The sequence below is a fragment of the Rhyacophila brunnea genome, unplaced genomic scaffold, assembly GCF_057557595.1.
Source record: "Rhyacophila brunnea isolate RB1 unplaced genomic scaffold, BYU_Rbru_1.0 scaffold_1, whole genome shotgun sequence".
NCBI classification, from domain to species: Eukaryota; Metazoa; Arthropoda; class Insecta; order Trichoptera; family Rhyacophilidae; genus Rhyacophila; species Rhyacophila brunnea.
Window position 1 is genome coordinate 4,200,058 of NW_028232751.1, and position 26,809 is coordinate 4,226,866.

The 26,809-nt window shown below is 34.3% G+C and overlaps 2 protein-coding genes across 2 annotated transcripts; one reads left to right on the forward strand and one right to left on the reverse strand.

The window, feature by feature from the left end:
• Positions 1-23: 23 nt before the first annotated feature.
• Positions 24-26,589, reverse strand: Dpck (Dephospho-CoA kinase). Its single transcript, XM_085940616.1, has 4 exons — positions 26,389-26,589; positions 26,012-26,303; positions 15,338-15,541; positions 24-12,494 (listed from the first exon to the last, which is right to left on the reverse strand). The coding sequence occupies exons 1-4, from the start codon at positions 26,498-26,500 to the stop codon at positions 12,395-12,397; spliced, it is 708 nt and encodes a 235-aa protein (XP_085796742.1). The 5' UTR covers positions 26,501-26,589; the 3' UTR covers positions 24-12,394.
• On the forward strand, positions 18,839-22,628 carry LOC147079385 (uncharacterized). Its single transcript, XM_085940607.1, has 12 exons — positions 18,839-19,099; positions 19,184-19,382; positions 19,489-19,666; positions 19,756-19,857; positions 20,150-20,218; positions 20,313-20,381; positions 20,476-20,544; positions 20,667-20,741; positions 21,269-21,309; positions 21,483-21,557; positions 21,767-21,808; positions 22,496-22,628. Exons 1-12 carry the CDS (start codon positions 19,068-19,070, stop codon positions 22,538-22,540), a joined length of 996 nt encoding a protein of 331 aa, XP_085796733.1. The 5' UTR covers positions 18,839-19,067; the 3' UTR covers positions 22,541-22,628.
• Positions 26,590-26,809: the final 220 nt, after the last annotated feature.

Here is a 26,809-nt window from a genome sequence, read left to right on the forward strand (position 1 = left end):
GGGCATTATGACTTACTCTAGCTCATAACTCAGGGAAACATACAGGGTAGCAGAGACAGCAAAAGGAGATTCTCTTTGTTACACAACCTCCATATTATGTGACTGAATGTCCAAGGCATTGGTGATCCGGTCAGTGGTGTTAGTGGACCAGAGCACACCAGAATGGCGACCCGAGACATCAATTACGGTACTTTTGAATCACAGGAATTTAGAAAAAACTGAGAACCGGGGTAGTATATTCATGCCCAGTACGCATGAAAATGAGAGAAGCAATTTGATAGTACATACGATTCTGAAGTGATTTAAAAAAGTAGATATGGGGATGGAGGTGATTAGATTTTTAAAAACCAGCAACCCTGAATTATTTCATTTAGTACTAAACTACAGGATCTAATACGAATGGCCAACGACAGAGAAATGTACTGCAAACTTCGCACCAAAAGTCGAATTAATAGAAATATAATATTTTCAAAATTTAATAAGTCGTCAGTGGGGATTGCGATATGGAAAAAACATATAAATTTCTTATTAAATACCGGGATTCATTAAAAATATTAGAAGTAGATATATTTTTAATCAATAAATTATAGCTATAAAAAATCTCTTTGAAACATTCATATATCGGGGGGAGGTTCGATGTTAGAATGTTACCCCCGATGTTATGTATAGTTCAGACGGTTGCGTCGTGTGTGTGACATGTGATGGGCAGAGTTGAAGGAAACACAAGTTGGTATTTGTATGGTTTATAATATTATAGTACCAAGAGATTAGTTATTGTTATTACACGGCACTATGAAAAGACAGTACTTATTTTAATTTAAGTTTTGAGTAAAGATTTATAATAATACTTTTCGAATAGATATTAAAAGGGAAACTGACAAGCTAAGCGATATAAAAAGGAGTTCAAGTTATACATATTTATATATTTATAAAAATCGATGTTTTTTAAAATTAGATATAAAAAATATTAAAACTATGAATTTGTCAAAAATCTCTTAGGCGATGCTTAGTAAACTTAATAAACTAAATTTTAATAATAATTATGACCATAAAATATATGTAATAATAAGATGCGGTCTGATTCAACAAATTCACATTTTATTACATTTTTTACAATAATTGTAAGTTTATCTTTGACTTAAAATAAAAAATATTTTTCTTTTTCATGTTTTCAGATACATATTTATTAATTAATACAGTTGAAATTGTAAATTATCAAAAAAACGTCTCAAATTGCAAGCTTCGTATTTTTCCGCTAGGTTCTCTGTTGGCATATATGATCCCCCTTAAACTAACAGGTTATGTATGTTCAGTCTGCCTCCAAAGGCTCTGTTTATCTCCTCACTCACGATCGATGGCTACAAATTTGAGAAAGTTAACAAATCCATATATCTGGGATCACCCATCAAAATGTGATCATTTAAGACGTTAATAGAAGAATTATCCTGGCAAACAAACCTTACTACAGTTTACAGATTCTTCAAATAGACTCATCCAAAAGAAAGCTCCACCTAACCCATATTGGCCTATAGATTGGGATGGTAAGGATGGAAGACACCCGACAAGCTCCTCTTTAATAGACTGGAAGGGAAATGATGGTCAGGATACCTAGGCTGGTGGTAGGGTTATCTAAAAGAAGACTTCCCTAAGACAGCGCAATGCAATTAGGCTTTAGTGCTGATGATGATGGTTATGCCAAAAATACAGAATTATAAATTAAATTATAAATACAATTAATAGCCTATTTATTATTATAGAATAATGAATAAATTATGTATTCAATAAACACCGATTATAAAAAAATACAATGTATAACAATACATTTTATAACAGCAATAATTATGATAACTTTTCGATATATACAGAATTCTATTTAGTATGTATATAGCTTCATTATGGTTATGAGATAACAATAAATAAATAAATATTAATTAACGTAATGAAAATTGGTCTATGAAGGATTATTGAACATTAAAAACAATTATAAAATAACTGCACTATGATTATTAAAAACAATTATAAAATAACTGCACTATGATTATTTTAGTACATACTTAAAGTTCATAGACCTGACTCAAATTTTCAAAAAAGAAAATTTTTTATACATTCAATGTCAGCCGTTATTATTATGTATTTGGTAATGGCAATATTATATATCCATTATTATTGTCCACAGTGAAAGAGTGCATTAAAAACCAGTTTTTATTTTTCTCTAATATAAGATAACACAGGAACTTTAAATCATATACAGTAGAACCTCGATTATCCGGATTATTTTTAATATTACCGATATGTCATCAAAAAGAAAACGTGTTGTATTATCATTAAAAGACAAATTGGATATAATCGATGCTTTGAAACGCGGTAACTCGGGACGTTATCTATCTAATAAATATGGTGTCGGAACATCAACTATCGCGGATATAAAAAAACAAAGTGAAACTGTTATGAAGTTTACTAGTTGTTTAATGTTAGAAGATGGAAGCTCAGAGCGGAAAGTTATGAAAAAATCAGGAAATAAATAAGTTGACGAGTGTATTTTTATATGGTTCATACGAAGACGAAAGAGTCACGTGTAATAGAAACATTCAAACGTTTATATAGAAAACATATGCTTCGACGATTATTGCTAGCAGACGAAAATAATGAAGAAACAGTTATCAGCTTTTACAAGAAAATAATTTTAAAAGATTGTTGCTACATGGCAGCAGATAGTTGGAATTCTTTAGATGTGTCAACTTTGAAAAAATCATGGAGCAAAATTTTGAAAAGACCATTAGTAAGTTCCAGTAATGCGGTAGAACCTGCTTTAATCTTTAAGCAAAAATTGATAATTGATTATTTTAATAAAAAATAATTTATTATACACATGTGTATGTATGTATATGTAAATCTAGACAAATAAAAAAAATTCATACTGAATATACTTGTCTTTCCCTGTCAATTATGATTTTTTTTCGATTATCCAGATTTTTCCTTATCCCGACTATCTTCATCCCCAATTAGTCCGGATAATCGAGGTTCTACTGTATATAAATTATATTTATTACATTTTTTTTTTTTTTTTTTTCGACCATGTCCGATCCTGATAGGATCATATGGGCCTCCACAGAGTGGAAGTTTGTATTGACAGATTTTTTTGTTTTTTACGAGAAATGGATGTCAGCCACTTGCTCAACCTATTAGGTCCATACCCTGACACATACAAATTGAAAAACAATATGTGTACTTGCCAGACCCAGGATTCGAACCTGGGACCCACAGCTTTATAGTCCAACGCTTATGCCGCGCGGCCACCGATTTGGTGGCATATTAAGAACAAGTTGAACAAGAAGAAGTTTTGTGAGGCCCTAGGCAGGTGCCTAACATGCCTTTAGGGATAAAGCATACACACGGAGGCCGCACGGTGCAAGAGTGCGTTCTCAGAAGCCACCGCACCACATCACTCCCCATCTAATAGCAATGTAATGAAACATTATTTCTTTGTGAACAACAACAACAAAGGGATGATCATCTAATAAAATTAATGAAAATAATACAAAAAAAACATTAAAATCAACCATTTATGCTTGAATCACAAAAACGTTAATGAGTTAGCATTTACTTGGTAGAATTCCATTTTACAAGAAATGAAAATATAAATAATATTAAATTCTACAGGTTTTATTCTACATCGCGATTAATTTCCAATTGTTCGAGTAAATTTAATTTTCGACCTTGCGAATTATCCAAAAGTAATCACATAATTAATGAAAATTTGGTAATGCATTCGTCTCCACTATTAAATATAATTTAAGCACATGATTAACACAATTATACTAATAATATTTTAATTGATTAATAATATCAAGAAATAACCAAGCACTCCAACATTGCACTCTCGATAAATTTTGTAAATTTTGATATCCATTTAAAGATAAAAACCCACTCAGGGTTTTCAAAGATGTTACACATTCATAATATTGTTGGAACAAATAAGAAAATGTATTCTGTCTCTATCTATACGTATAGTATTTAAGCAAAGGCAAACGGCCTATCTGAATAGTCTTGTTTATGGTGTTACAACCGAAATAGCTATCGACAAAACCTTTTTTAAAAAACCTGTGGAATTTAATGTTATTTATATTTTCATTTCTCACAAAAACGTTCTTTACAACAAATGATTAATTGTGAACTTTTTGGAAATAGACATCACACATCAATAAAAGTGTGCATGTAGTGATTTGTTTTTATTGAAAACTTCCAACAAATATTCCATTAATACTGTTTTATTCAATATAGAATAGACACAAGATTTACATAATATTATGCCCTTATTGAAAATACATAATTTAGAAATACTACTAATACATACCTCATAGCGCGTATATATGAGATTTATTTTGGATGAATCATTGGCATATCTGTAGATCAGGGTTTAGACTTTAGAGCATACACCCGGATAGTTAAAAGATGTGTTTCGACTCCTTTTTTTTCTAAAAAAAATCTAATATCTATGTTTTCTGAAATATTTCAAAATTATGTATATTCAATAAATCGATACTGTGATAACAAATCGACTGTGTTTAATAATAACTGCAGTTTTTTTCACTTTTTAAGTTTTCTTCTATTGTATGTTCCAAATTGTGCATTTTTTGATGTGGCAAAATATTATAGCTGCAACTTTATTGTTCACAAAGTAATATTAAAAGATATCTACCTACATCTGACCAAATATGTGTGTTGGGATGCTAATTTCGCTTATTTTGATGCAAAATACTTAAAAATATCTTATAAACTAACTTGTCAAACTGATTTCAAAACTTTATTTTTGCTCTCCTATAAAATTGTGTAAACAGCAGTTATAACCGTTTGCCATCACAGTACCTAAATACTTCATTAATAGCAAGCAACTTTCGTACGTCACCATTTTCACAATATATAAAATAAATCTTACGTGTCTAATGCTGTAATCCCCAACCTACCAACGAACTCCTGTCATGAATTATTTTTATAAACACTAAACCAAGTACAATGGTCAATGCAACACTGTAAGCCAGGGCTCGAAATGATCCGAAGCGCTGTTACGGGTCGTAAAATTGGTAACATTGTCGTAAAAAATAATTTTACAGATTGAGCTAGAATGGCCATATTACAATAAATCAAACACACATATTTTTATAAAACACATAAAATTAGATAACTTTGTTAATATTTTCAGAAAATCAACGAGCACTCCGGTTCGTTTTTTTTCCATTTCGAGTGCTGCTGTAAGCAGGTAAATGCCAACAAAGGATAAAAAGATAAATCAACATAATGCTTTGGCATTTAGCTAATGGATTTAATATTGATGAAAATATTATGTACTACAAATTATTGTCATATAAGTGAAGCTTTAGCTAGACTGCTAGAACATTAAATCATAACATATTGGTAAAATCTTAAAATAATATAACATTTAATAACTTTATTTCATTATAAAAAATCAAGACTGAACATATATATACAAAAAAAATATCATTTTTTTTTATTTTTAAACAACAATAAAAATTCAAGAAAAAATTAATCAAACAATTAATTCTTGACAGAGTTTGAAATACCTCAAATAGTGTATATCGTCACCGTTCAGGCAAAAGTCACCAACCCTGAAAATAGCAGTTTTGAGTTGAGTATGTCACCCGAAGCGTAAAATTATGTTCTTTAAGATGCAAAACTCACCACGGTACATTAGTTAGTAAAATTTTACTTAAATCCGAATTATTTGTTTTTCTCTAAATGACTTTCGATAAAATCTTAACAAGCAAAAGTCATTATAGGTGAATAGACATTATTGACTATATAAAAAAAAAAATCCTTCGTTATAAATATACAAGCAAAAGTCACTATACTATGGATGGTGAGTTTTACTGATCCTTCTTTTGGCTAACATTGTTCAGATTATTAACAAGCAAAAATCACCAAACCATAATTGAGCTACCTTGCCTCCTTCAAAACCTTCCAGATGTTTTAATTAGCATCAAAAAGTAAAATTACCTTAAAGAAATTATCAAGAAGACATGAGAAAATAATTTAAAATAGATAAAACCTTAAAAACATTAAATTCTGATTTTTCCTGCATTTTCAAACTTTCAAATTGCGATATCTCAAAACTATGTTTTTAGGGTTGGTGACTTTTGCCTGAACGGTGACGATATGTTACGCGTGTGTGAAATTACGTATATTACATGAAATCGGCAAAATTTTTCCTATTTCATGAAAAATGCAAGCCAAAAAATTAGGCAAAATATCTGCCGAATGCGTGAATTCGGCAGTAATTTTTCTGCCTAGTTCATGCATTAGATAGTATGCATTAGATACTAAACCAAATGTGTTAAATTCTCATGCATTGGTCAAAATAGATAGTGGTGCTTTTTGCAACTAATCAAACTAACCAAATGTGTCAAATGTCATTGATTATATAAAAATATACCAACCAATACCTACAATGATGTTCATATCCATTTACTATGCCCAAAAAAAATCTAGAACTATAATATGATAACGGAAGAGTTTTATTAAAACGTATTTTCGCGATTTGATTCGTGTATCAGGCAATGGTCGATTATTTGTTTGTCATAGTATGATTTGATAGTTTGTTGACAGTTGGAAGCTAACCTCAAAATGGACATTCAGTTGAATTCAAAATTACAAAACCAAACATAACCTAACCTAATAATAATAGTATATTATATTATGTCCAATTATAACTAATAAAACCATCCGTATTAAATTTACTTTTTCTACTGTCATGTTGACAGTACATTACATACCCTGCCGAATTCACGCACTCGGCAGATAATTTGCGTAATATTCATGAATAAGGCAACATGCTTGCATTTTTCATGAATTAGGCAAAATTTTGCCGATGTCATGTAATACGCAATTTCACACATTCAGTGTAACATAATATATATTAGGAATTATTCGTAAAAGACAGTTATATTAGTAACCTTAATGGATAGAGCTCTTATCTGGAAAGTGAAATATGTATATTTCCTGATTTCCAGAATTTTTCAAAAATATATAAATTCATTTAACTTCATACACATTAATCCTAGTTACCACAACCATGTCATAACTCTTGATATCTATTGCACATGAATTAGTAAATTCTTTATATGAGTCGTTTAGTCGGGGGTTTTTTTTTAGTTTCAAGTAAATCATGAAAAACTGTTTTGTGTATTTACGATGATGTTGATGCTAGTAGTGTGACGTTCGTGTACCGATTTAAACGTATGCTAAAAATCATGATTTGAATCGGGACACCTGATTAGTCAGCTATCTAGAGCAGATTTAGTAACATGTTATTTATTCTAGAGCAGATTTGGCGATTCAAGTCAATATTCATTTTGATTTTTTGACAAAACAGGGCGGAATTTAAAACTCTCACTCGCGTAAACTTGGCTGGTAGACCTATCGATATAGCACATGCGTACATTCAAAACTAATTTTATCCAAAAATCGCCCAGAGCAAGTTTGGCGACTAAGCAACTCATATTATTTATATGCAAAACTTCAACATAAAAAATTGGTAATTTCATTATTTACTCTAAATAAATATCTCTACAGCTTTTCCTTACAGCGGCTCAAGTTTTTGTGCATATATATTTTCGACATCAAGATAAGATATTGCCGATAATAAACATTATTTTTTAAAATGAGATGCGATTTTCAAATAAATAAAATGAAAATTTCAAACTAAAAAATTTGAGGTTTTCTAATTTGTCTATAAAATTGGAACCGATATTATAGAATAGGCATGTCCAACTCATTAATCGGTTGATGGATTTTGGATGAACACACTATAGATAGGAATTTAAAATGTAAAATGTTAAAAGCATATACTTTTAGTAGTAATAATATTATTAAGTTAAGTTATAAGTCATGAAAATGTACAAAGCGAAGCGAAAGCGTGTCAAAAATAATGCAAACCATTTCTTGAAAATGTGATATTAACTAAGGCTCGTTTTGGAAGTTTGTGACTAGACAAAAATTTCTCAATTTGACAAGATGCAGTGAAATTCTATACTCGTATTTCGGTCCAGAAATTTGTGTGAATCTGCATTTTCATATCTAAATAATTACAAGATAAAAAGAACTTTTTATATAGGTACAATGTTTTTAAATCTTCTGTTGAATTATTATGCTTAATATGCTCAAACTTGTACTTGATATGAAGTAAATAAAAAACAAACAAACAAATATAGAATACTGAAATGTCATTTTTATACGCAAATCCACCATTTTGTCCGAAGCTAATCGGCCGGGACCACTGTGCCGACCCTCTTTTGGTATCATGTTACAACTACACACTCATAAATCAATCACTTATTTTAACCTTTGCCATTAGAAAACACATTAATTATTCAATACTGTGACACTTTAAAAATAAATTTTAAAACTTAACTGCATTTAAAAAATAAAGGATAAAACTAATTTTAAAATGTTTTGAACTATGGTAAATTTAAAACATGGATCTAAACATAATGCGACTTGGCACGTTGAACACATAAAACGGGATAATTTGTATAGTTTTTGTTGCCTTTTTTGAATTGCCACAGACATGGCGTATCCTGCGCAGCTTGGCATTTTTGGGTGTTGAAGGAATGTGCACTGGCAAATGGTCTGTAGTGGATTTTGGTAATAAACGTACCGGATTGTCACTAGTTGATGCCGTGGGCCTATGGGGATGTGCAGTTTTTACACCAAATTTTTCCACAAGTTGTTTAATCACACATAATTGATATTCGGCCAATATTTTTTGCTACCTGTTACAAATTTGAATAAATAGTAAGCATTTAATAAATATAAGTCAATTATGTGGAAAGCCACCTTCTTGTACCACTTAAGAGACTTTCTCATGCACGAAAGACTACTGAGCATCATATCCACTTTGTCCACCGTCCCCATATTTTTGTTGTAGTCCAACCACACACTTAGGCTTCATGATGGGGTCCCCTGTCCTAAAATTAGTTTTTCCCGTTGGTCCAAACGAGTCATCATGAAGCGTGGTTAACATGTGGACATCCCTCCTATCGTGCCATTTAAGGGCCAGTAATGGGCTTTTTGATTTGGCTTCCGTTTCTCCTTTTTTCAAACATTTCAAAGCTTGGCATCTCCTTCCGGTTCTTCCTAACCGTGCCACAAGCATTAGTTTTATTAGTGTGGAGGATTTTAAAAAGAGCTGGGCTGGAATACCAATTATCACACCTTAAGGTGTGACCTTTACCGATATAATCATTTAATAGCGTCGTTACCACTGCACCAGATATACCCAAATTTTGGCGTCCACTCTATCTGTGCCATCGCCACAATATATAATAAAATCAATTATACAAACATTTGTATCCCAAAACGATGCCGTTTTGACGGGATAAATTGTTTAAATATGAGCCTGCCCTTAAAAACAATGATGCTCTCGTCAATACACAAGTTTTGGTCCGGGAGCATTGTCTCTCTAAAAATTTTGCGGGTGTGCTCCAGAAGTAAACGTATTTTGACCAGCCTATCTGTGGTGGTCACATTCGAATCACAAAAATGGAGCATCTGCAGGATTATTTGGTACCGATCTCTTGGCATAATTTTACCAAAAATATCAACATGGAGGTACGGATCGGTGCTCCAATGCTCCTCGATCGTAGTATGTTTATGTCTGGTCATCAGCAAAGAGACAGCAAAAAATGTGTATAGTACCGGCACTGATGTATCGGTCCAGTTATGTGACCACGATTTCGGTCCCAGGGCAGTTGTAGTGTAAATATGTGTAAAAAAATTGTTCGTTTGTGTCACTATCTCCGACATTATATTATTATTAAGAAAATGTTCAAAAAAATGGCATTCAGAAGAGGTTTCACTGAGGTCGTTTGATGTTACACCGGATTGAAAGTTATCGAATTCATGAACTATTGGAATATGTGGCCCGGTTCTCCAAGAACGTAAAAATGCAATTGGCTCGTCTGAGTCCGTATCCGAGTCATGATCACTTTCGATTTGGTCCAATTTCTCTTCAGACATATCATAGTCAGAGTCCAATTCCTCATTCATGATTTCCCCGGACCCATATTCACTTCCGCCGTTGTAAAGTTTTTCCACAAATATTATTTATAAATTATAACCAAAAAACGCATAAACAGTTTTTATATGGAACTTAACAATAAACGCAAGTCAAACACAAATAATTAAACACATACACTACAGTCAGTTTTTAATTTCACAATTTACAATCATACATAATGATCGTAATACATGTAAAATCGAACCAAAAAAAAGTTTTTCCACAGAACCTACCGATAAACGCTAGACTCCGGCACAAATAATTAAACGCACACACAATAGTCAGTTTTTAATTTTACAGTTCAAAATCGTAATAGTTATTATAAGTTTCACTCGAAAAACAGTGTAACAAAACTTGAATCATGAAGATCGAAAAATAAACACTATCGACGCAAAGTCCATTTGTGTTGACGCGGAGTTGGCTACTGCGCTTGCGCAATATAAAGGTGCACAAGTTTAAATTGAGTTCAGTCGGGCGGTGTTATGCGATAGTTTGAAGTGGTTTGAAGTGGTTCGAAGAAATGACATGTATGAACTTTAAACAAATTATTTTTGACAACCCTATCGAGATGGCGGTACGAACACGAATCAGAGCATTTTTCAATACAAAAATCAATACTATGCGCAAAGTATTTCCTACTTTACCGACATTTCAATTTTCGATATCAACTGGTGCGACATCCGCCCAGTATCAGAGCTTATGTTTAAAACAACAGATGTCCCATCCGCGACGATCGGGTTAAAAATCGATTGCAAGATTTGTACTGGACAAACAACCAGCGGACAAACAAGAATACAAGCTAATAAAAACGTTGTAAAATGACGAAGGGTAAGTAACGTTTCAACATGATAGACGAACACCTTCGGGATTCCATAAATCTGGCCGTCACACAGTACACGCTTATCCAACCATGTTCGGAAACTTGTACGTATGCAGTTCTCCGTATCACACTTCACCGTGAAACGTTGAATCGGAAATATATGGCCGTATATTGAAGACTGTCCAACCTCTTTGGGTCATATAGTACTGACATAAACACGGTTCTTGTCGGTTTACACTTTACAGGAAGCCAGCAGCAAACAAATTTTGAAAATAGCCGATATACTAGATTATTTGTTAGGTTAGGTTAGGTTTTCATTCTTGAGTTCATAAATTTTGCCAAAATCAGCTATGAAAATTGAATTAATGTTCATATTGAATCTAATAAAATTGGAGACCGTATAGTATACGGTCATCTCTTTCCGATAAGAAAGCTCACGGCTAACTGTGCCACAGTGATATGTTTTACGTACAATTTACATGTACTAACCTAAAGATTGTGAACGAAATTTTGACCCACACATCACACCAATGATGAAGGTAAGTATGTATTTTCAAATATATAAAAAACTTTTCAGATTTTGTGGAAGCAACTATCATTAATAATTGCTAATATTTTACCACGTTTTCATTAGCTCGTATTCTTGTTTGTCCGTTACAGATTTTTTCTTGTGCAGTACAAATTTTTTCTTGTTTGTCCAAGATTTTTAACTAACTTCCTGACTAGCTAGAGATTTGAAACTTTTAGAATATATCAGAACACGACGACCATGCGTTCTTTTAATACTTTTGGCCATCTTTAAGCAGAATTAAATTCATTTTCAGTTAATTCTGTTTTGTATGTTTCGGAAAAAATTCGTTAAAAGTAATATTTACTACTCACTATTATTGGTTGCTACGTGGGTCCTAGCAACTAAATTATTAATATATACGTGCGTTACTATGGAAATCAATATGAAATGTCAAAATGACATTTCTGTATTCTATAATATTTATTCAGTATTTCTATCAAGTACAATAAAAAGTTTTTATTAATACATAGAATTATCAAGATTATATGATTCAACAGAAAATATAAAAGCGCGATATATAAAAAGTTCTTTTTATCTTGTAATTATTTAACATAAGCATAGCCAGGTAATTATATAATAATACGTTAATTTAGGTTGAAGAATGACAAAGGGAAAGTGTGGTAGGTCACCATCAGTTTTGATACTAGATAGTAGATCACAACCTACTTGAAGTTGGACATGCCTGTCATGCATTAGTTTTGAAATTAAATTGTTATATGGCATTTCGATTTTTATAGAGCCGACTTTATAGGAACGCATCTCAGCCGTAATATGAGATATTAGTGTATTGCAAAAATTATAAACAAAAGGTTTGTACTATTCTGATGATGATTATGTATAGTAGTATAGTGTCCTTTTTGTTAAAGAAACACACCACGGCTTTATATTGTGTTGAAGTCTATTGCGCACCTCCTTAATTAACTACCTATCGCTAATTCACTTGAAACTTTGAACCATAAAATATATAGTATATGTATCCAATCAGACAAGGAAGTCCAAATATTAATACTGCAACACATCCACGAATGTACCTGAAACAATTTTATTTAATTAAACATTTTTATTAATAAATAATCAACATCAAATTACCATACAAGATAAATTTTTATCAATTTAATAATCAATGCCAGTGACGTCCCGTGGGGGTAGGCAGATTGAGCGTCGCTTGAGGGCGCAGTTACCCAAAAGAGCGGCAATTCGAGGATAATCATTAGGTACCTTTCATTAATTATGTAGTATAAAAGTTTTAACGGGATTTTTCTTTGTCGGGTTCGAGATGTCTAGTTTACTTCCGTTGTCATTGGATGTCAACCTACTTGTTGAACAGCAATGACATGTACATACCTAATTTAAAATCTATCCAAATATATATTCCAGTCATTCACGAGTTTTGGAAGTTGTCAAGTGTATTTTTAAATGTACCGATCTGAAACCGTAGACTCGCAATATTGTCTATTGAACCAGAGATGGCATGGCATTTAAATTAGATTTAGTGGTATATAATATCCTGTTAGTAATGTATCCATACAAAACATTTCTTAGATATTGGAGTCATGAAAGGATGATAAAAAGTACTGTATAAATAAGAATGTGTCGGCATTTTGTCTAGAGACGTCACTGGTCTATGCAACAGTAATAAAGTACCTACAGTAATACGGAAAATAGAAATAAGTCCAAAATCTGTACTTTTCACGAGAGCCAAGAGTAGATTGTGTTTTACAATCCCTTTGTATGGGAAATTTTATGCTCCTTTGTGAAATTTACTAGTTCAGGTCTTTTTCCAAAAATGACAAAAACCTTTTAAAGAGATGGAGCCTAAATGTATGAAATTGAAGCAAAAAAAGAACCTCTGGTCCACTAATGAAGTTAGCTACGAGTGACCACATCGCAGGATCATTTAAAGAAAACTTCACACTTTTACTATGACATTTATCTATATCAGTTTTAGCCAATTAGTCAATTAAATACATGATTTTACGTGTATGTGTATAATTAATTATGAATGTATAATTAAATTCAACTTCAGTTTGACATTTCACACACTCACACATTGCCATATCAAAGCAAGCATTTGAATATAAGCTATAAATACATGTTGAAAAATACTCCCTTGTCAATCGTATATGGGCAGCCAAAAGCAAAACATCGACCATTATTTTTTATATGAATAATAAAACACCTAGAAATGCATACATAGATTATGTCAACAAAGCAACATACTTCAAACCACAATGTAAGCTGCCATTTCATTTTTGGGGCTGCCAATAAAAGAATAAAATAATGCGCTTGTTTGGGGTAATTTACCCTTGTTCCCCGACCTCCGAATTGAAAGATTTTTATTTTTAAAAAGGTTCCCATTACCACCAACACACTCGCACGCTATCACTATATTCATACAACACTTCAAAACTTAACATGCAGGTTGTTTTAAAATGAAATATAAGAATTACGCAAGCAGGTTATGAAATGGATTATTTATTGTAATATAAATTAATGGCCATTTCTACGAATGGTAAAAAAGGATGGAGCAAACATTAATTCGCAAAGCCGGCATTTGGCAAAATAGAACACATACATAATTTAACAGCAAAAATCACGTGTCGAGTCAAGTCAAAATCAAGTGCATGTCGCAAACATCTAAGATCAATTATTTTGGTTAACAACATTGACATTGCAATATTATGCATTACATGAAATGAACACTGTCCAATTTATCAGCTAAACCGTTTATTAATTTTTGTCATAGACAAGAAATTTGATTCAATTCACAAGGATTGAAAGAATCAGAAGCCACCAAAAAAATGAATTATGCTATATCAATCAATGACATATCATTCTTTTTCAACAAACTATTTTTTTGAAGTTATACTTCTTTAGGCGCGTTTGGAAAATCAGATCAGAGTGTATTTTTGGCGTGTGACATGTATCACATAATCTATTTTTTCACACAAAAATAAACGCACTCGATTGGATTCGAACCACCGATTGTTCGGTTATCAGCCAACCATTATGCCACAGAATGATACTGCAATAGTGACGATTATACAGTATATAGTTTAGAATTGTTCCGTTGCTAGGCAGCGAATTTATTATTGTCGGCCATTTGCAATTCCTTACGTAAACAAACTAAACGTCATAGTGGCAGTTGTTACTTTAAAAATAAAAACAACGATAAATAATTATATAATTTAGTAATATAAGTTAAAGTGTATAGAAATAAACAAACGGCGTTCCAATAAGCGGTCCTTTTTCTTAAGTGTGTAATTTAACAAGATAATTAAGAGCTAGTCGAAGAATCTAGTTTATCACAAGTTTTGTTTTTGTTTTGTTACGCCAAAGAAGTATAACTTCTAACGCGCGTACATAAGTACACACACCGATTTTTTTTATTCAATGAATATTTCATAAGATTTAAGAATGCAACATTCTTTATTAAATTAATTTGGAAACACCTCAGAAACATACATATTACAAAAAAAATATTGTGCCAGACAACACAAACCTACATCCATCAGATTACAGCCAATGTGCATTACCAATTTAGTCACATGCACCCTATCTAATTACGATGAAACTAACTAATAGTCATGCAGTTGAGAAGAGCTTTAATTGCATCATAATTAGGTAAGGCACAAGTTGTTAAATTTGTAAGGCACATTGGCCAGAGTATGATGGATGTTCATGTCCTGTCCGGCACCATATTTTTTTTCAAGATTTTTGAACAGATATGTTTCTAAGGTTTTCCAAATTATCACTAACCAAAAATGGAAATAGTATAAAAAAGACAGTCAAGGGTAGTAAAAATCAACAAACAAAATAAGTAAATGAATGAAATAGGCATATACGCAAGCTTCATATAATATAAACTTCTTACCAATGAAATTTTAAGCTCTTTAACAGTTTTATTATATTTTCCGCCTGCTTTCTTGTATCTTCAAAAGAGCCTGAGTTGTCTATTACGAACTGCGAGTTGGCAACTTTCTCATGTAATGGCATCTGCGTTTCAATCCGCTTCTTTGCAATGTCCGGAGGAAAATCATTTCGTTGACATAGACGCTCCAGTTGCTGATCATCATTGCTGAAAATATATTTCAAAAATGTTAAGTTTTTTCAATAACCATGAAATAATCCAATGCAGGTGCCAATGGAAATACATGAATGTAAGTATTTAGGAAATCAATATGTCAGATATAATCATTTTTTTGATTATAAGAGAGCTTTCGACAGGCCGCACCGCCCCTCCCTCTGGAGAATACTGGGAGCATAGGGATCCCTCCCAAGATCATTGCCATAATCAAAGGCCTGCACGAGAATAGCGAATGCTGTGTCAGAATTGGAGACATTGTCATGGAATGGTTTTGGGTCACGACCGGAGTCAGACAGGATTGTGTCCTTGTACCGTTTCTCTTCATCCTGTTTGACTTCATACTACGTAAGTCAATACCACCCGACCGAGGCATACCTGTTACCTCCACGGTGAAGCTATGCGACCTGTAATACGCCGATGACGCTATTCTATTCAACAACTCAATCGAGGGCATTCAAGAGACAATCGACAGGTTGCATAACAACTCATCTTGCGTTGGTTTGAAAATCAACGCGAAGAAAACCAACGTTTTGTATAATAGCACCTGTCCTGATCCAGATTTCCCTCTGATTAGCGACGGACAAAATATTGAGAGCGTCGACAGCTTCAAGTACCTGGGCGTACACATCACGGGAGATGGCATTTTGCAGAAAGAGCTCGCTATCCGAATGGGAATGGCTAGAGCAACATTCAACTCGATGCCGAATGTCTACGACTCACGATTGTACTCAGTCAAAACCAAATGCCGCCTATTCGCGCTTGCATTCTGACGGTGCTGCTTTACGGTAGCGAATCAGGGCACCTTACGAAGACTCAGGGCAACCGTATACTGAGCTTCGAAAACAGATGTTTGCGACGGATACTGGGTGTGCGGTGGGTATGACGTTAGAAGCAACGAGGAGATAAGAGAACACACCAAGCAGCCTCTCATCACGCTGTGAGTGAAGAGGTGACATTGGACCCGGCTTGGCCACGTACTGCGGATGCCAGAAGAGAACCTCATTCTGGCTTGCCTGTTCTTCAAACCGATCGGATTCCGGCGTCCTGGAAGGCCACTAAATACTATCTATAGAGTGTATACGGCGGAGCTATGGGATGTTGGTTTGACCTGGAACGAAGCAAGAAGACTGGCGAGTGCCAGGGATTCTTAGAGGCGCCGCGTGGTGTCCATATGCTCCAATTAAGGGATGGATATGGCCGAAGAAGAAGAATCATTTTTTGTAATTTTAGTCCTTCTCCAGTCAGACAGAGGTGTTGAGAATGAATCTTGCATCTCTCTCCAGCCCCTTCCTCCAATGATTGTCGTCATGCCTTCAGGCTTTTCAACGAGGCCAATTTTTTTCTACTTGAGTCTCTTGCTCTGAACATGAAACACTCAAGTTCAGTTTCAGGGGTTATATAAATGCGGGGTGATTCGAATCCTGATACAAGCTGTAGAGCTCAATATTATACCTAATTACTATACTAATTATAACCAATTAATAAAACACCACCACACCAGCCTCAGAAGACAACCGACTCCGTTAAACGACAACTCAGCATGAATATGGGCAACGAAACCAATAAAATAAAACTCTAACTAGAGCAGCTATAGCAAATACGTGGCACGCTAAAAATGCCAATATCCACAACGACCGAGTTACTCGTTGGAAGTATCCGGTTAAACTCCCCATACCCAGCAAGGCCTCCAAAGCACGAACAAATCGTAAAAAATCAAAAGTGTAGATCATATCTACGAGCGACACACATCTCAATTCAACCTCATCGACGATTCATGGAGACACCGTGTGGTGTTCATATGCTCCAATTGAGGGGCGGATATGGTCAAAGAAAAAAGACGTTTGCTATGTAAAAAGCGAAACCAAGCATGTTTTTCTATTTCCCTGAATGTGGTCATGGTCTTTTGACACACGAAAACAAACAAAAACCGAACACACCAGTACAGTAACCCAGTTATTTTTTTTAAACCATGTCACATAATTTTGGGTCTATTTGACCCTCCTAGCTCCATGACATTACATATATCACCCGTCTGTCAAAATTTCGGTTCTTGTCGGTTTAAGGGAAGCCAGCAGCAAACAAATTTTAAAAATTGCCCATATACTGGATTATTAGTTAGGTTTGGTATGGTTAAGTTAGGTTAGGTTTTCATTCTTGAATTCATGAATTTCGCCAAAATCGGCCCGGTTCCCGACTGGCTTCCCGTAAAGCAATTGTACCAAAATATCATCATATTGTTGAACATTCATTAAAAATTATCAATTACAGTTAAGTAATATCTTTAATAACACCCACAGTGGCCGCGCGGCATAAGCGTTGGACTATCACGCCGTGGGTCTCAGGTTCGAATCCTGGGTCTGGCAAGTACACATATTGTTTTTCAATTTGTGTGTGAGTCAGGGTATGGACCTAATAGGTTGAGCAAGTGGCTGACATCCATTTCTAGTAAAAAAACAAAATCTGTTAATACAAACCTCTACTCTGTGGAGGCCCATATGATCCTATTAGGATCAGACATGGTCGAAAAAAAAAAAAAAAAATATATCTTTAATACTCCAACAGAATATTTTACTCAAAAAAAATTTATATTTTGTTTAGTTAGCTTCTATTAACTATTTAGTAGTCCGTAGGTTTCTGTATAGCTATTTTGAAGTTTAGAAACTAATCGGTTTGGATTAATTTTCAACCTTTTCAACAGTTAAAAAAATTATTGAAGTTATACCTACTTCTTTTGGTGCGTTTGGGAAAACAGATCAGTGTATTTTTGGTGTGTGACGAAGTTGCGCACGCCGATGTAACATATAATTGATTATTATGATTATATTCATTTCAGTCTCAAGGATACATGCATTGTCATTTAGTTAGACGTTCAATACAACCAAGTAAAGAGCATGTGTTGTAAACATAACCAATATTGTGTCATAATAAATATGTATGTTTATAAACAAATTTATGGAGACTAACATTCTACACTGTTAATTTATATTCATAAAACTATATTTATATTGGAGTGTATATTTATTTTTCATTGTAAAGGTTGTGTATCAAGATTTGAGGCTATATTTATGTAAGTATTATGGGTAAAATTATATGTCAATAAATAAATAAATTTTGTGAATGTTGAATTGGTGAATAATTTTAATTCATCATGGGCACTTCTGTAGGCCTATTCTTAACAATTATCACTTTAGCACATTTACGATGTTACCATTGGTCCAAGTTAACACATTTGTTATTCTCGCACACTGTCAGATATTATCACTTTAGCGGCAGCTAACTTTCATATCCGGTTTAAACGGCTAACTCCGGCGTGAAGTACGTACGTTATTTGCTGGTATATTATCTATGATTTTCTGACTTCGGTTAAAATCGGCCATGTTCGTGCAGCGTTGTCTCTGGTATTAATACCCGAACGCCGCGAGCTTCGTTTATTCAATGTCAAACGTCAAACGCGACTTAATAATACTTCAGATATAACCGTCAATAATCAATCGTAACCAAACATATTATAATTGTCATGTCTAATTCGGGAACAGCGGTGATACCACGGTAAGAATATATAATTTAAATATTTGTTTATTACAGTGAATGTGCCAATAAATAACTTATAATGGTATCTTTTATGTATTTCAGTGTTGTAGTAACTCGCGGGCCGCGGATTACGACCGCACAAAAAGACCTTCTCGTGCAGTTAATGTACGAGAACCAAAACTTAGCTCTCGGGAGATTTTATGGTCCACTCGGGGGTGAAAGTATGGCGCGAGACTGGAAACGTGTATCCCGGCAATTAGATTCTATAGGCCCATCGAAATCAATTGACCAGTGGAAAACTGTAATTATAAATACTTAATAATAGTAAGCTAAAGTTTAATGTCTTAGCACTTATCAATGTTTACTGGGTAATGTTAATCTTGACACGTTTTATTGTGATTTCCCAGGTCTGGAAGGAGATGAAACAAAAAGCGCGGAAGAAGAATGGTGACCGGGTCCGCGCTTTAAGTTCAACGGGGAACTGCCACCACGCTGTGGAACTGGATGATAATTCAATCAAAATATTATCCATAATCGGAAACAGTTCCTCAGCGGGGTGGTCCAACCACGAGCTTTGTTTGTCAAGTAATGAATAACAATAAAGGTGCAAATATTAATTGAAAATTATTTTTTATTTATATGTATTTAAATGTATTGATTTATTTTTATTACAGCCACAGACACATATGTATGTCCGCCATTGGAGTTCGTCGATGACGAACGAATGGCGGATACATTGTCTTCGGCTGAGGTCACCCCTTCGCCACCACCTAGAGGTAACATAGCGACCTATTGTTTTGGTATAATAAATAGTGTGGTATGTTTGCAATTATTAGGTATACTATGAAATGTCATTGATTTATTTGTATTGCATCCCGTAAAACACCAACACGTCCTGTGGTTATCGCATGTCACTCGGTGCCAAGCTTTGAGGGCATACCCAGAGGTAATAGTTAAATAAATATTGTCTATAGGTAATATAGCGACATTTTGTTTTGTTATAATAAATTGTGTAGTATGTTTGCAATTACTGTTTTATGTAATGTCGTCAAATTATTTTTATTACAGTTACAAATGGATGTCCACTGCCGGACTACTTTCGGTTAGCCGAAGACGTCCCTTCGCCACCACCTAGAGGTAACATAGCAATATTTTGTTTTGGTATAATAAATAGTGTCGTATGTTTGCAATTATTGTTTTATGTAATGTCGTCGAATTATTTTTATTACAGTTACAAATGGATGTCCACTGCCGGACTACTTTCGGTTAGCCGAAGACGTCCCTTCGCCACCACCTAGAGGTAACATAGCAATATTTTGTTTTGGTATAATAAATAGTGTCGTATGTTTGCAATTATTGTTTTATGTAATGTCGTCGAATTATTTTTATTACAGTTACAAATGGATGTCCACTGCCGGACTACTTTCGGTTAGCCGAGGACGTCCCTACGCCACCACCTAGAGGTAACATAGCAATATTTTGTTTTGGTATAATAAATAGTGCAGTATGTTGACAATTATTTTATTATGTCATCGATTCATTTTGATTACAGTTACACAATGTCAATGATTTATTTCTATTGCAGCCCGTAACACACCAACACGTGAGGAGGTTCTCACACGTCACTCGGTGGTGCCTAGCTTTGAGGGCACACCTAGAGGTAATAGTTAAATATTGTTTGTGTATAGTAATATATATTAGAATTTATTTCCAGCCAGCAATATTAAACATTATCCGTCTATTTGTATTGCAGTCTATGATAATCACTCGGCCGGTGAAAGTCTGACCCGGCAGGCGACAGAGACGCCTTTACGGCCCACTAAAGGTAAGACATTTGACATAAAACAAAAATCATTCAAAATTCGTCAGTTAGGTTCCACTTAAAAAAACAGTCAGAACATCTTCGGTTTAGGGTTTTTTTTTGTATTTTGGCACATATAAAATGAAATGTGAAAATTTTTATTACAGCAGCGAGATTTAGGCCAGCATCGATGCCGCTCGGTTTGGCCGATACTCACAAACTTATATCGGAGGGTAACCGGATGATGAAGGTACTATTATCATACATTCATTATATAATATGTATATATTTTAACTGTGGTATCAAAATACCTTTCACGTAGGCATCGTGAACGTTTGACTGCATACATACTCGCTTTATACTAATATTATATTATATGTTTATAGTCCATGGAGGGGGCAATGACGTCAATGGCTACAGCAATGACGTCAATGGCTACAGCAATGACGGTATGTAAACAAACAATAATAGTATATTTGAAAGTCGAAGATGGCATCACTGCGATATCAAATGAAAGTATATCGGAAGAAAACTATGCAGTATATTTGTTAAAAAGCAGTCCAACAAGATTCATAATATGTTTTATAATTGTTTTTATAGTCACTGTCAACTACTGCGGCAACCATGATGGCGGCATCGGCAACCACGACGACGGCATTGGTGTCCGCTTTGACGGTATGCATAATATCAATATGTATATTATATTACCTTTTCTGTTTTCAAACTTCACCAAATATATCCCAACGAAGGATGTTGAAGAAAATATTTAGCCAAAACAAAAGAACTCGACTGATTGTTATACAGACTATGATTTTGATTTTTTATAGAGGTGTCCTCACTCAATTTCAAGAAAACTTTATTAATATGCCGATTTATTTTTATAGGGCATTGAGAAGTCACTGACGCGGAATTCCCCAATGTATGTGGTAAGTGTTTGTCAAAAAAAACAAGTATAAAAGCATTACTAACAATTTGTTATTGTTAAAATAATACAATATAATCTATATAATCTAGCCACCCCAAAAACCAGACAAATGTCCAATCAGTGAAATCAGCGCATTATAGTGCATACATAGAAAATATGGTAAAAATTCAAACAGGTATTTCATAAAAACAGTTTTTATTGAGAAATTTGTATATTTATAATCAAAATCAAGAATATATTAAATTATACATATTTATATAAGTACTAAGTTTATTGGAATGAAGTGACACAAACACTTTCTTTCTTTGAGTGGCATTGCAATGCATGCCGGGTACTCGCTAGTTATATGTAAAATAACCATAAAGCTAACAAAACCACCACATAGCGTATAGCACTGTTTGTGACGTAAGCAATCTGACGTCTCACGTCATTCAAAATGGCTGCTACATCTGTCACTTCAATAATGGATTCCGTACAGCAATATGCAGCAGACATTTGTTGCTGGATTGATGGATTCAATATTTTAATTATTATGATAGCTTGAAGCGATCAATCGGATCAATTAGAAATGTCAAGAAGCGTTACCGGCAAAAACTGTATGTATTGCCATATGGAAATGTATACAGGGGAATACTCCTTTCGTACAGTAGAATTATGTAATCACATAATCACCTGAAATGTTTATTAGATCAATCAATACCAAGAGGAAACAGAGAATGATGAAGGACAATGACAATCTGCTCATTCAGTGCTGACACCGCGACTGGCCATTAGATATAATTAACATGATATTTAAATATTAATTTACAGGTCAGCAGTGATTGTGTTATTAATTTGAATATGTTTTCAACTTAAATCAGGATTTAAATAAATTTGATGAATTGTATAAATATGTAAGTACTGTTGTTTCATTTATTATCCTGCTCCCTCCTCCTATCCTCCTTTAATGTATACGAAATACGGGTTAATGTTAAACCAAACGAAAATGTTTGTTACTGTCAATGCCAGTGGCGAAGGGTGGGGGTAGGCTGTTAAGATCCGCCATAAATAGTGCACACTAAACTTTAAGTTAAAACTCTTTCGTTATGCAATCGTTCCATTTCCAATTTGACCAGTGATTCGTTAAATAATAAATGTCATCTCATAAGCAACAATAACGACCTCGACACGTTCGCTACCATTCGAATTTGAATAAAAATGGGGGCCCTGAAAAGGGCCTTTTGTACGACGATAGATGGATTATTGCATGTAATCATAGACGATACGATTTTTTTTCACGTCTTCTCAGTCTTCTTGGGCAAGAGCACCGCCTGGATATTGGGCAGCACTCCACCCTGGGCGATGGTGACGCCGGAGAGCAGCTTGTTCAGCTCCTCGTTGCGGATGGCGAGCTGCAAAGGACGAGGGATGATCCTGGTCTTCTTGTTGTCCAACATTAGCTGCATCTCCTTCGTATATCATATATACGTTTGAATACAGGCTAAATTATTTGGCACATACATGTGGAACGGTGTGGAATGAGTTATTGAGCGCTGAAAACGAGCCTGTCCATTAGATACTGGTATAGTGATTGTGTTAATCGTCACCAAAATAGATGTCAACAATTCGTTGACGAGTAGCATATGCCTCCCTTAATCTATTTTGATTCCGCGTCTCATTATACACGAATTCCGATAGGACAGGCTCATCAACAGGTTCTAGATTCGGTATCCTGAAAAAGAAAGAAAAAGATATGTGTTAGCACATGACAGACTCAGTCCAATGTCACATCTATTTAAGTAATGTTTTCATTTACTTGAAACTTCAATAATTACCTATAATGTTGCATCATGTTATGCAGAATACAACACGCATATATTATCTTGGTTGCCTTCTCAGGTTTATAATGGAGGGCTCTATCCCCTCGAAGGCATCTAAATTTTGCTTTCAACACACCGTTCAGTCTCTCTATGACATTCCTTGTTGAGCAGTGGGCAGCCGTATAGCGAGCTTCAGGTGAATCTACCTCGGCACGTAGAATCGGAATGAGCATATATTTTTCTACCGCATACCCTGAATCACCTGAAATGTTTTTTGGATCAATCAATAACAAGAGGAAATGAAGAAGGACAATGAACAATGACAATCTGTTAATTTTAATATGTTTTCGACTGAAATCAGGATTTAAATAAATTTGAAATGTTTGTTAAGATCCGCCATAAATAGTGCACACTAGTAAAGTTCGACATACCCAAGAGAACAAAATTTCCAACTCTTTCGTTGTGCAATCGTTCCATTTCCACTTTGACCATCGATTGATTAAATATAAATTGGTCATGAACACTGCCTGGGAATCTTGCACTCACTGCCAGAATGTTCATGTCCATATCACATACCTGCATAAAAATAAATGTCGTGTTAATGAATTGTTTGTTTGAGTTATTCGTAATGAAAGTATGGTACTGTTCGGTTAAAGCGGATACAGCGGAAAACGCATTTTGAAAATAGCCGATAAACTGGATTATTTGTTAGGTTAACCTAACCTAACCGAATCCAACCTAAACTAACAAATAATCCAGTTTATCGGCTATTTTCAAAATGCGTTTTCCGCTTTAACCGAACAGTACCGAAAGTATTAAACATAGTAAAATTAATGATTTGTTACCAATTGCACATTTACAGTAAAATTTCCACGGTAATTTTTAAATGATTCTGTCTCCAAGTGTGGCGGGAAAATGCGCACATGAGTGCAGTCAATGCATCCGATGATGCCTGGGAAATGAGCCTTTTCTTGGAATCTGAAATAAAAACAAAGTTTTACCGACACATAATATTGCAGTTCAATCATTATTTGCTTTTTTACTCATGTTGTTGGTACTCTAGTTATATGTAAAATTGTATAAATTGGTCAGAGGGTATCAACACGACACTAAAAATAATGCATTGGTTGGTAAGTACCTACCTCCTTTGAATTCTGTCACGAGAGTCAGCACTGTTCGGAAACTTCAGGTAAGTACTGCCAAGCACTGATATTATAGCATCGGATACATTTCCAATGCATCTGCTCACTGATGGCTGGCTCATTGTGCAGAAGAAGTCTTGGCCAACCCCTTTTTGGTAACCTCCCTCTGCGTAAAAACGCAAAGTAGCCAAAACCTAAAATTCAAGTAAAGGAAACAAGTTTTTTCAATAACATAATATTCAAATCTTGTTAATCTGTCGTGGTGAATGCTTAAAGATGAAGTAGGTAGGTATTTACATGTGCTGTTGTCAAACTGAGTAAATGTATCTTACCCATGATGTTACCTATCTTCCGCTGTCATAAAGTAGGGTTAAGTATAGCTACTAAATGTCGAAGTAATTTGTGACTTTAATTACCTGAATTTGGACAGGAATTCCTTTGGGTATGCCTCTCATCAACACGGAGTCCAATTTGGTCACTATCTCGATCACCATTTCTTTCGAGAGTCTGTATAATTGTCGAAAGAACGTGTCCGTTACATCAAAAGGATTCTGACTATCGCGTATCCTCCTTCGCTCTATATTCAGCGCGCGTATCTCTTGTACACGCTGTCTTCTTACTTCCTCGGCGTGCAAATGAATCGCAAGAATAAATGCCATTGCGGTAGAATGTAGAAAAAAGATAAAAAAATATTACGAACAGTTATTTGACATCCGCGAAACGAACATCTATGATTCTAACCATAGAATCCGTAGAACCGAACCACAAATTGTGGTTTGAAACTTTGCATATTATCTTGCATCTCAATTTTCAATATGTAAAATTGACATATTTTCTCTCGTTCTCGCAGTAGCACGGCACATCGAGGTGCCGCTAACTTTGACAGGGATATGGGTTAACTTTCTTACGCAAATGACCGCGAGAATAGCAAATGTGTTAATTTTGATAATTTTATCATAATTAGCCGTTTTAACCTTTTAACACATCCGTTTGGATACGTTAGAATAGCCCCGCTGAATCGATTATAACCACTGTAGTTTTGTTTCAATAGAATAATTAAATTACACTCATCATGTGCTATATGAGACATAGATGAATCGCGTACGTTTTCATCAACCTAATCCACTGTAATATTAATACTCAGGAAACGGCTTATTTTGTTTTGTTACAAAACTTCACATATAAAGACGAATTCACAAAAGGACCATTCATACACATAGAATAGGTAAATAAATAAAAAAATTAGGTTATATAAGCACATACCAAACAACAGTTATTATCTTGTGCATGAATGTCATCATTCGACCGGTTTCGAACAGGAGCGGTAGTTCCATCACAATAAAGGCATGTCCTTGTATGAACCTCGATAAAGCTTTCTTGGCTAATATTCTTTGGATCCGGGGATGCGTTATGCTGTTGAGCTTCCGCCTTTTTTCGGGATCGTCGAATATCAATGCGCCCAACACATTACGATTGATTTTTCCATCCTCCGACAGCACTTGATCACCGAATTCAGCTCGTATTAACTTCCAAGACTCTTGATTTGGTTCTACAACTGAAATAATTGTAACAAACTATAAAAATCAACAACATCGTTGTAATATTAGAAGAGGAACAAGTTTAGTAAAACGATCACTGACTTTCCCTGGCTATTTGATCTGCATCGATAACTGGAATGCCATTCTCCTTGAATATCTTCAATACTGTGCTTTTTCCAGTAGCTAATCCTCCGGTTAGTCCAATTACAAACATTTTGTTAAATATTACAAGACAATCAATTGAAAATTATTATAATTTCAAACGGATGAAAAATGACAGGCCGAAAGACTTTAGACATAGATAATATTTGCCGAGTCTACAAAGTACAAAATAATCTGATGTCAAATTAAATTCTACATCATTACGATTTGATCAAAAAATTGAGTGTACGTTTGTCTATGGAAGGTACCCTAATGTCAAATACAAACCTACAAACTTTCGGGTAGAAATTAGTAAAGAGTAGATTCGGGTGCAGACCTCCTCAGGAAGGAAAAAAAATACAAATCATTTAGGTGAATGGAA

Bases quoted from the DNA above. Each gene is read 5' to 3' on its own strand.
- LOC147079385 (XM_085940607.1), top strand. From the start codon at position 19,068: ATGTCTAATTCGGGAACAGCGGTGATACCACG. The intron at 19,858-20,149 runs GTAACATAGCGA...TTTTTATTACAG, and splicing joins CCCTTCGCCACCACCTAGAG to TTACAAATGGATGTCCACTG. The intron at 20,742-21,268 runs GTAATAGTTAAA...ATATGTTTATAG, and splicing joins CTTTGAGGGCACACCTAGAG to TCCATGGAGGGGGCAATGAC.
- Dpck (XM_085940616.1), bottom strand. From the start codon at position 26,500: ATGTTTGTAATTGGACTAACCGGAGGATTAGCTACTGGAAAAAGCACA. The intron at 15,542-26,011 runs GTATGTGCTTAT...ATATATTTTCAG, and splicing joins AAGATAATAACTGTTGTTTG to CAATGATGATCAGCAACTGG. The intron at 12,495-15,337 runs GTAAGAAGTTTA...AAATTGTTTCAG, and splicing joins AAGAGCTTAAAATTTCATTG to GTACATTCGTGGATGTGTTG.